This window comes from Salvelinus sp. IW2-2015, linkage group LG14, assembly GCF_002910315.2.
Source record: "Salvelinus sp. IW2-2015 linkage group LG14, ASM291031v2, whole genome shotgun sequence".
NCBI classification, from domain to species: Eukaryota; Metazoa; Chordata; class Actinopteri; order Salmoniformes; family Salmonidae; genus Salvelinus; species Salvelinus sp. IW2-2015.
This window is the reverse complement of record NC_036854.1, coordinates 28,753,704-28,764,645: the sequence shown is the minus strand read 5'-3', so window position 1 is coordinate 28,764,645 and position 10,942 is coordinate 28,753,704. Positions and strand designations below refer to the sequence as shown.

Here is a 10,942-nt window from a genome sequence, read left to right as displayed (position 1 = left end):
CCACTCACTCCCACTCAGGGAGGTACTTCCTTCTAGCTACGTCACTCTCATTCAAGCTTTTCTTGTATTATGTTAAGTGAAGGCATATGGCCATAGGATGATATGATGGTCATCTGTTTATGTTGCACAATTTAACACATTACATATGTTATAACAGAGTAGCTAGCCCATAAAGTGGAATAACTAGGGATATTAGGCCTACATACTACATTATTACCATGTAGTTACAGGATACGCCTATGATAAGACATTACAAACATCAAAATGTATAGAACAAATAGACATCAAAATGTATGGTAACAATGTGAAAGTAACGGTGTACTGCCCTTACTCTCATATGGTAGATGTAATTATCAATATGATGGTTACAAAGAACTCATATTTCCAGAACAAAATGAGAAGTGATACTATAAAATCCCCTACTGTACCTCCAGTTCACTGACCCATTTCAAACGACAGACCCTCACTACTGTCCTCTCCTGACCTCTTGGTTTGGGCTACAGCTCCTCACATGAATGAGAATCCCTCAAACATATTTTTTTCTGTCTTACACCACACATGTTCATAATTTMTCTACACTGTTGAGATGGATGTGTGTGTGTGTGTGTGTGTGTGTGTGTGTGTGTGTGTGTGTGTGTGTGTGTGTGTGTGTGTGTGTGTGTGTGTGTGTGTGTGTGTGTGTTGCCGTGAGCACAACACACACACACACACACACACTAGTAGTGGATGGTGACTTAGAAAGCTTAAAAGAAACCTAACAGAAAGAGTCATGTTACAGAATACTAAATAACATGACACAAGAAAGCTATTGTGTGCTCCCGAGCGGCCCAGCGGTCTAAGGCACTTCATCTCAGTGCTAGAGGCATCACTACAGACACCCTGGCTGTATCACAACCGGCCGTGATTGGGAGTCCCATAGGGTGGCGCACAATACGCCCAGTGTTGTCCGGGTTTGGCCGTTGTAGGCCGTCATTGTAAATAAGAATTTGTTCTTAACTGACTTGCCTAGTTAAATAAAGGTTACATAAAAAATGTAAAAATAATCCAACATCGACTGAATGAGAACCCCTGTCTCACTTGAGAACATGAATGCAATTACATGAAGCATTGGGGTGCGCCATTGCAATAGTGATGTATTCATCTTCTTGAAACAATGTCCCCAAGCCTTCTCTGCACTGGCAGTTACTTTAATAGGCAACTGGCATACTGGAAAGGAATGCACTGAATGTGTCCAGAGAGACAAGTGACAACATTTGGGGCCCTATGGAATTGAGGCAAGCATGGCTGCTGCTACTACACACCCATATGGTTTGTAGTCATTGTTGTGTTAACTTGTCATGCTTTACAATATATTTACATTTCAGTCAATCTTATCCAGAGCAACTGGAGATAAGTGCCTTGCTCAAGGGCACATTAATAGTTTTTTCAGCTAGTCGGCTTGGCGATTCAAACAAGCAACCTTTTGATTACTGGCTCAATGCTATTAACCACTATGCTACCTGGGTTGTTCCCTGTGTTTCCTGTAGTCAGGTAAGGTAATGTGATGTAGAAGTATGGTACTCTAAGCAGGTTTGGATATGTTACTGACACCTGTATGTGAATCTCTGATCAGTTATTATGAAATGTTTATCAATCAAGTTGCCCCTAAAATTATATGATTATGGATTATAAACCCTTCAAGATTTCCTTTTCACTCATGATTTCATTATATCACTTCAGATACAATCATATCGTCCCAACATGGAATGCACCTTTTAATTAAAATTATTATTATTTTTCATTTTAGTCTGTTTTTCACCATAGTGCATTTCTGAAATGCTGGTTTTATTAATTAAATTAATGTGACTTATTCATATAGGAGACCAAGAGACCAAGCCATGCAGTTAGTAAGTACAGAAGGATGTCATATAAAGTTAACTCATAAAGTGTCAGTGGGTGCAAATCAGTAGCCATTTTCTTTGTCTTTCAGCCATCTGTACATTGGAGAGCCATTTCATAACATTGATGAGTGGACAATTGTCTCTTCTAAACATCATTTTGAAAACACACTCTATTATCTTCACAGGTGTCAATAGTAGTACCTTCAAGTTCATAAAAAAAATAGCTACCATTATATATATTTATCACGACTTCTACCGAAGTCGGTCCCTCTCCTTGTCGACCGCCGAACGCCGAACGCCGCCCGAACGTCACTGGCCTTCTAGCCATCGCCGATCCACTTTTCATTTTCCATTTGTTTTGTCTTTGTCTTACACACCTGGTTTCAATTCCCCAATTACTTGTTCATTATTTAAACCTCTGTTCCCCCATGTTTGTTTGTGAGTAATTGTTTGTATGTAATACGGTCCGCTATGTGGGCTCGCTTTATTGTATTTGTCTATTTTGAGTAAATTACGTTTATTTACTCATATCTGCTGTCCTACGCCTGACTCCTCTACACCAGCTACACACAGACCACATTACACTATTATCTTCACAAGTGTCAACAAATGTCAATAGTTGTACCTTCAAGTTCATAAAAAAACTAGCTACCATTATATATTTATTTCTTCAAATAATCACTTATAAATCCTAATCACAGTTTAAACCACTTATCTTCTTTAAAATAAGCTACAGCTATCTACTGTATCTTACTGCTCAGAATTTATAGCAGCACTCTACTCTGCATGTTGTATGCATGTCCCTAACTGATAATGCAATGTAAATGTATATCATTACCTTTAAATGATGAGGGATGAGATTGGGATTAGGTTTAAATCCTAGATCTGTACTTCAAAGACATTGTAACTGGAGTGCTCTGCCTGCCTTACTATATTGTTGTAAACTATGCATAGTTTGCCATCTGGTGGACTAAACATTCAACACAAATCTGAACTGAAATGTAGCTGCAAGCAGCAACAAAGGCTCTTAGCCACAACATCTTTTGAATTTGAATGACATWATCACTTGGAGTTCTACATATATTACATTTCCATTAACTTATTATTGCCCCATGAGGTATCGGCCCAAAATATGCTAACAGTTTAGGTTCACAACAGACAGGAGGATACCTAGTCAGTTGTACAACTGAATGCATTCAACTGAAATGTGTCTTCTTCTCTGAATCAGAGAGGTGCGGAGGGCAGCCTTAATCGTCGTCCACGACTTCTGCAACCGGGGAACAGTTGGTTTACTGCCTTGCTCAGGGGCAGAACGAKAGATTTTTTACCTTGTCAACTCTGGGATTCAATCTAGCAACCTTTCGGTTACTGGCCCAACGCTCCTACCCCCCAGGCTACCTGCCACCCTACAATTGCATCCTGTTTCCATGTTTTTTWAAATATCAACATGTTTCAGAGTAAACCTAACTTGCAGTGCCCTTAAGCCCCACAATCAGTATCCATTGAATGGATAACAGAGAAGTTGAGTAGTTTGGGTTTTGTTGAGTTTGGGGTGGGAACATTTACTTTAGTTTTTACAAAATTTACATTTTCTCTCTCATCTTTTGACAAAATTCTTAGCTTTTTACAAACACAGTATAGACTTGCATTGCTACATGTCAAACGATGTGGCTGGGCTGAGCTTTTGAATTTAAGTGCTTATTATAGCGCCACCTATGGGCCATTCAGTTCAGGGTTTAGCCCTAAAATTACTCTATTGGTGTTCTGCTTGTATGCATATTTGTATAACTTTTTGACAATCTGGGCTTGAGATATTGGCCCCATGCAAGGAGACTAACCTAAACCATAAGGTTACCAGCCGCTATGTGTCTAGGAGCCTTAATTCTACAGCTCAGATTCATTGTTGCTTGTTTAAATACAGAAAATATAAAAATATAAATATACAACAGTAATATATTGTAATGTATGTTAAGTAACAAAACCAGAATCAAAATGTCAATTTACCACTGTCTTGCGTGACTAGTCTCAGAGTGTATGGTCCACATTTAGGAGAACTAGGGTGTTTTAAATGAAATCATTTTTAAAGAAAGGACTAGACAGTAAGGATCAWTCATGTACACATTTATTTAAACTTGGTAATAGTTTCTAACTATGTTCTGCAGTGATTTTAAAATCTTAATTGAAGATGTTATATATTTATATGGCGGCAGGTAGCCTAGTGGTTAGAGCGTTGGGCCAGTAACCAAAAGTTGACAAGGTAAAAATCTGTCATTCTGCCTCTGAACAAGGCAGTAAACCCACTGTTCCTAGGCTGTCATTGTAAATAAGAATTTGACTTGCCTAGTTAAATAAAGGTAAAATACATTTAAAAAAATYGTATTCTAAACAAAGTTCATTACTGTATTGGTGTCAGTATCTTTACAGATCCACTAGAGACAAAAAACCCAGGATAGAGGGGCTGAGTGAATGTGGTCTGGACTCTGTGGAGGAGGGTCATTGTGTCAGAGACACTGTAGAAAGACAGAGTTCCTGCCCTGTGGTCCAGGTAGACTCCTATTCTGCTGGAGCAGGGGACAGATATGTCAGTCTGTTTACTATTGTGAACGAAGGAGTAGCCAAAGACACTACACATCAAACACCAGGCCTGATTACTGATGATAAACCACTCATCAAAACCTCTCCTGCTTGTCCCTTTATATGAAACAGCTATAATAACCCCCCACCCACTCCACTCTACCTCCCAGTAGCAGACTCCAGACAGACCCTCTCTACACAACACCTGGTAGTTGGTGGTTAAACTGTCTGGATGGTCATGATAGGACTGGACCTTGTTAATACATGTCACCTTTCTGTTCCCCTCAGACAGACACAGATTTGTATGGGCTGTGGTGGGATCCAATGTGAGCTGACAGGAATCTAAAGAAAAAGAATAAACAAAAGAATAAACAACTGGTGAAATGTATGTGTGCATCCAGGTGTGTTTGTGTACATGCATATGCACAGTATGTCCTTTACTCACATTCCAAGAATTCCTCTCTGGTCTTGGGTTCAGGCCTTGTCTCCTGACAGGTGATGTCATTCCTACGTGATGCTAGTCCTCCAACTGACAGTCCAGACTGAGGCTTCCCAAATGACGGAGGATAATGGGGCTCAGAAGGTGTAACAATGTGGACTTTTGTCACTATGGAGACACAGGAAATCAAATATCACAATACTGATCACGACATAAACATAGCAGAAAGTCAAAGGGGTCAGTGATTGAAAGAGGTTTAGGTCATTTGTTTAAGTAATTAGTTATATCAATCACCAGATGGACTCCGGCTGTATTTATTTGGACAGTGAAGCTATGTATAAATTTGTCTCTATACTCCAGCTGTAACGTCTGCTTCCAGCTCACACTCTCAAACACATAGATCCCCTGAACACAGCTCACCCTCCAGATCCCAATCACCTGAATTCTGACCACCTGTTCACACACCTGTATGTCATTATCACACCTATTTGGTTCAGTTCTTTGCACCCTATCATTGTGAGGTATTGCTTGTTTTGTGACACACGTCTATTTGAAGCGCTGAGTTTCACATACATTTTATCCTCCCGTGTATGATAGTTTTTTACCTGCCTCACTAACGCATATTACCTATTCCCTGCCTGTACTTTAGCCTATCGTATTTCTTCTTATCAACCTATTGCCTGATCTCCCGAATGACTTTTCCCTGCCTGTACTGTTGCCTTGTTTTTGTATGACCTTCTGTCTGCCATTGGACACAGCTACCTGCCTCCTCCTGTGGTCCTTTACAACAAACACCTGCTGCGCCCTGCGCTTGAAACCAGCTCTGTCTCCCATCATGTTCATTACACCAGCATTTTGGATTTGAGATCAAATGTTTGGTATACGGGCACAGTATATAATGTCACCTTTCATTAATATCTGTTTTACCATTTAGAAATTCAAGCACTTTATGTATCTAGTCCGTCCAATTGAATACATATAGTTTTTGGACAAATTCACTTATAGTGTATTCAAGTATTCAAAAGTGTTGTATTTGGTCCTATATTTTTTGTACGCAATGAGTACAAACTTCTTAGGGCTAGCCCCTTTTTTCTCCATTTCCGCCTGAATGACATGTCAAAGTAATCTGCCTGTTGCTCAGGCCCTGAAGCCAGGATATGCATATAATTGGTACATCATTGGTACCATTGGAAAGAAACACTGACGTATAGTGGGGAGAACAAGCATTGGATACACTGCCGATTTTGCAGGTTTTTCTACTTACAAAGCATGTGAGGTCTGTAATTTTTTATCATAGGTACACTTCAACTGTGAGAGACAGAATCTAAAACAAAATCCAGAAAATCACATTGTATGATTTTTAAGTAATTAATTTGCATTTTATTGCATGACATAAGTATTTGATACATCAGAAACAGAACTTAATATTTGGTACAGAACCTTTTTTTTCAATTACAGAGATCATACGTTTCCTGTAGTTCTTGACCAGGTTTGCACACACTGCAGCAGGGATTTTGGCCCACTCCTCCATACAGACCTTCTCCGATCCTTCAGGTTTCGGGGCTGTCGCTGGGCAATACGGACTTTCAGCTCCCTCCAAGATTTCTATTGGGTTCAGGCTGGAGACTGGCTAGGCCACTCCAGGACCTTGAGATGCTTCTTACGGAGCCACTCCTTAGTTGCCCTGGCTGTGTGTTTCGGGTCGTTGTCATGCTGGAAGACCCAGCCACGACCCATCTCCAATGCTCTTACTGAGGGAAGGAGGTTGTTGGCCAAGATCTCGCGATACATGGCCTCATCCATCCTCCCCTCAATACGGTGCAGTCGTCCTGTCCCCTTTGCAGAAAAGCATCCCCAAAGAATGATGTTTCCACCTCCATGCTTCACGGTTGGGATGGTGTTCTTGGGGTTGTACTCATCTTTCTTCTTCCTCCAAACACAGCGAGTGGAGTTGTTCTCCCATTCCTCATCTGGATCATCCAGATGGTCATTGGCAAACTTCAGACGGGCCTGGACATGCACAGGGCGGGGTTGAGACCCAGGGCCTCCAGCTTGATGATGAGTTTGGAGGGTACTATTGTGTTGAAGACTGAGCTGTAGTCAATGAACAGCATTCTTACATAGGTATTCCTCTTGTCCAGATGGGATAGGGCAGTGTGATGGCAATTGCATCGTCTGTGGACCGGTTGGGGTGGTATACAAACTGAAGTGGGTCTAGGGTGGCCAGTAAGGTGGAGGTGATATGACCCTTGACTAGTCTCTCAAAGCACTTCATGATGACAGAAGTGAGTGCTACGGYCAGTAGTCAGTTAGTTCAGCTATCTTTGCCTTCTTGGGTACAGGAACAGTGGTGGCCATCTTGAAGTATGTGGGGAAAGCAGACTGGGATAGGGAGCGATTGAATATGACCGTAAACACACCAGCCAGCTGGTCTGCGCACGCTCTGTGGACGCGGCTTGGGATGCTGTCTGGGCCAGCAGCCTTGCGATGGTTAACACCTTAAAATGTTTTACTCACGTTGGCCACAGATAAGGAGAGGTGGGGTGGTGCAGTCCTTGTTAGCGGGCCGTGACGGTGGCACTGTATTATCCTCAATGCGGGCATAGACGGTGTTTAGTTTGTCTGGAAGCGTGAAGCGTAGTTTGTGATTTCCTGTAGACCCTGCCACATAAGTCTCGTGTCTGAGCCATTGAATTGCGACTCCACTGTCCCTGTCCCAGCATTTCGCTTGCTTGATTGCCTTGCGGAGGGAATAACTACACTGTTTACATTCAGCCATATTCCCAAACCTCTCCATGGTTAAATGTGATGGWTCGCGCTTTCAGTTTTGCGCGAATGCCACCATCCATCCACGGTTTATTGTTAGCGTAGGTTTTAATAGTCACAGTGGGTACAACATCTCCAATGCACTTCTTTATAAATTTACTCACCGAGTCAGCGTATAGATCGATGGTGTTCTCTGAGGCTGACCGGAACATATCCCAGTCTTCGTGATCAAAACAATCTTGAAGTGTGGATTCAGATTGGTCAGACCAGCGTCGAATGGTTCTAGTCACTGATYCATCCTGTTTGAGTTTCTGCCTATAAGACGGTAGGAGCAAGATGGCATCGTGGTTGGATTTGCCGAAGGGAGAGGGCATTGTGTGCATCGCGAATTTGTCAAAATACTTGTGAAAAAAATCTTAATCAAATGGATGACTAGACACATAACGTGCCTCCATTTCTGAAACATTTATGTATAAAAATGTCCTAAAATTAAAGGTGACATTCTGAGCTGTCACCTCATAAAACATTTGATCTCAAACCCAAAATGCTCGATTATAGAGAGACATTTACACATTTTAGCTTCACTGTCCAAAAAGTGTATGTTACCAACCGTTTACAGAGATTTMGGCAATTTCCCCAGAGCAGATCTTTTCAACTTGACTTTTCAGCCCAGAGACTGATTTCTTAACATCCTCAAATGAGATGTGCTGGTTGACAGAGATGCAGGGTAAGACCTCAGATCCAGGAAAGACACAGAGAGACTGGAAACTCTACAGTAACGGATCAGAAAACAGGGAAAAGATTATTGTTGAGAAAGAAAGACATTTCACTTTCATCAGAAACACCTGATGCTGTGGACAAAAAAATCCAGTGATGTCACCTGGAGAAATGTGATGTTGTCCTCTGTGTGTGAGAGCTGCTCCAGCTCAGCTTCTCTCCTCCTCAGCTCAGCCATCTCCTGCTCCAGTTGCTTCAGGAGTCCTTCAGCTCGACTCACTTCAACTTTCTCCTGAGCTCTGATTTGTTCCTTCACCTCAGAGCACCTTCTCTCAATTGAGCGGATCAGCTCAGTAAAGATTCTCTCATTGTCCTCCACTGCTGCTTGTGCAGAGTTCTGTTAAGACAAACAGAAAGAGAGAAAAAAATCAACTGGTGATGGTGAAAATGGTGCCAAGTTATTTGAAAATATTTAAACTTTTACTTTTGATACTTAAGTATATTTAAAACCAAATACTTTTAGACTTTCTAAAATAATATTTTTCTGGGTGAATTTCACTTTTACTTGAGTCATTTTCAATTAAGGTATCTTTACTTTTACTCAAGTATGAGAAGTGGGTACTTTTTCCACCATTGATAAATGGTCAACACTCACCTTGAGTGACTTCACAGCACGTCTCACCCCCTGTATCTCTTTCTCTCTCCTCTGGATTCTCTGTTTGGATTTCTGCTGTTCCTCCCCCAGCTGGCTCTGCAGTTAAACACATATGTCAGAGTCGTGTGTATAGGTGGCAGGGAAGTCAGGCGCAGGAGAATCAAACTTAAGGTAATGGAGTTCTTTAATAACAATAAACAAAACATAACTCCAAAACTATAATAACAATAAAACAAAGCGGGTACGAGGACCCGTCGCGCACCAATACAAACAACACGAAACTGAACATCAAACAATCTCTGACAAAGACATGAGGGGAAACAGAGGGTTAAATACACAACAGGTAAGAGTGGGATTGAAACCAGGTGTGTAGGAAGACAAGACAAAACCAATGGAAAATGAAAAATGGATCAATGATGGCTAGAAGACCGGTGACGTCGACCGCCGAACACCGCCCGAACAAGGAGAGGCTTGGACTTCGGCAGAAGTCGTGACAACATGTAATTCCATGGTTCATTTGTACAAGTGATTCTGTCTTAGTGAAAACAGATGAAACTTTATGATAGGTCAGAGTCTATGCATAATGGAGGAAAAGCAATGTGTGTGTCTGTGTGCATCTGTACGCATGTGACAGATCGGGTTCAATCCCGGGTATCCTGCATGCCAGAAAAGTGCATTAGACTGCTAACCCAAAGCCTGGGCATTAACTGAAGGAGGCAATGCAACTCTTCAGGTCTCAGTAAATATTACATCACGAGTGTGAATATTAGCACAGCTAGATGCTTGGGTGTTGGCTGACTTACAAGCAATCAAATCAAATCAAATCAAATCGTATTTGTCACAGTAGTCACTAATATTCAGTTATGAATGGTATTTTCACAGTGATACTCTGAAAGAGCAGCAATTACAGATTGTCCTTACCTGTCTCTCAGTCCTTTCTGATTCAGCTGAGACTGTATCATGAGCTTTATGTTCACCCACCACACACAGCAGACAGATAAACTGCTGATCAGTACGGCAGTACATCTCCAGTAGTTTGTCATGACGAGAGCAGATCTTCTCCTCTAGTTGTGTGGAGGCTTTGACCAGCGTGTGCTTCRTAAAGGCAGGAGATTCATKGTGAGGCTGGAGGTGAGTCTCACAGTAAGAGACCAGACACACCAGACAGGACTTGACAGCTTTGAGTTTTCTCTCAGTGCAGACATCACACGCCACATCTCCAGGTCCAGCATAATAGTGAGCAGGGGGAGTAGATGGGAGTCCTGTCTTCTTCAGATTCTCCACCAAATCAGCAAACATAGTGTTTCTGTTTAGAACAGGCRGTTGGGTGAAAGTCTGTCTGCACTGGGGACAGCTGATCAGGACACCCTTCTGATCATCCTGATCCCAGCAGTCTTTAATACAGCCCATACAGTAACTGTGTCCACAGGGAATAGTGACTGGATCCTTCAGTAGATCCAGACATATTGAACAACTGATTGAGTCCATGGCTGCTGCCATTTAGCTGCACACACTTTGGTGCAGACTGAGAATCACTGTAGTTTCTCTAGAATTGTTTGTGCTTCTGAGTCGGTACATTTCCTGGTTTTGTGTGTGTACTCTGTATTTCTACAGGGTGTGGCGTTGGATAGAGACCAGAAAATAGTGGTTGTGATTGGACAGAGGTCGTTGAGGAAGTATACTCCTCAATAGACAATTCACTAGACACAAACCACACCTCCAAGTACATAGTTATTACAACATTTATTGAGGAACACTGACGTGACGATTCAGGAGAACAAATTCAGTAGGCGGTATGGTGGAAGATCAGGGGGAGACACTGGAGTATGTGAACTGGGCTTCCATTTCACTTGGTACTGCATCAATGGTAATCCATGGTCATAGACTGACAGTGTGTTCAAGGGGATCGCT

At 41.9% G+C, this 10,942-nt stretch overlaps 1 protein-coding gene across 1 annotated transcript; it reads right to left on the bottom strand.

The window, feature by feature from the left end:
* Window positions 1-3,984: 3,984 nt before the first annotated feature.
* Window positions 3,985-10,598, bottom strand: LOC111972532 (E3 ubiquitin/ISG15 ligase TRIM25-like). Its single transcript, XM_023999534.2, has 6 exons — window positions 9,953-10,598; window positions 9,032-9,127; window positions 8,540-8,773; window positions 8,270-8,429; window positions 4,900-5,061; window positions 3,985-4,796 (listed from the first exon to the last, which is right to left on the bottom strand). The coding sequence occupies exons 1-6, from the start codon at window positions 10,529-10,531 to the stop codon at window positions 4,276-4,278; spliced, it is 1,752 nt and encodes a 583-aa protein (XP_023855302.1). The 5' UTR covers window positions 10,532-10,598; the 3' UTR covers window positions 3,985-4,275.
* Between the last annotated feature and the right edge of the window lie 344 nt (window positions 10,599-10,942).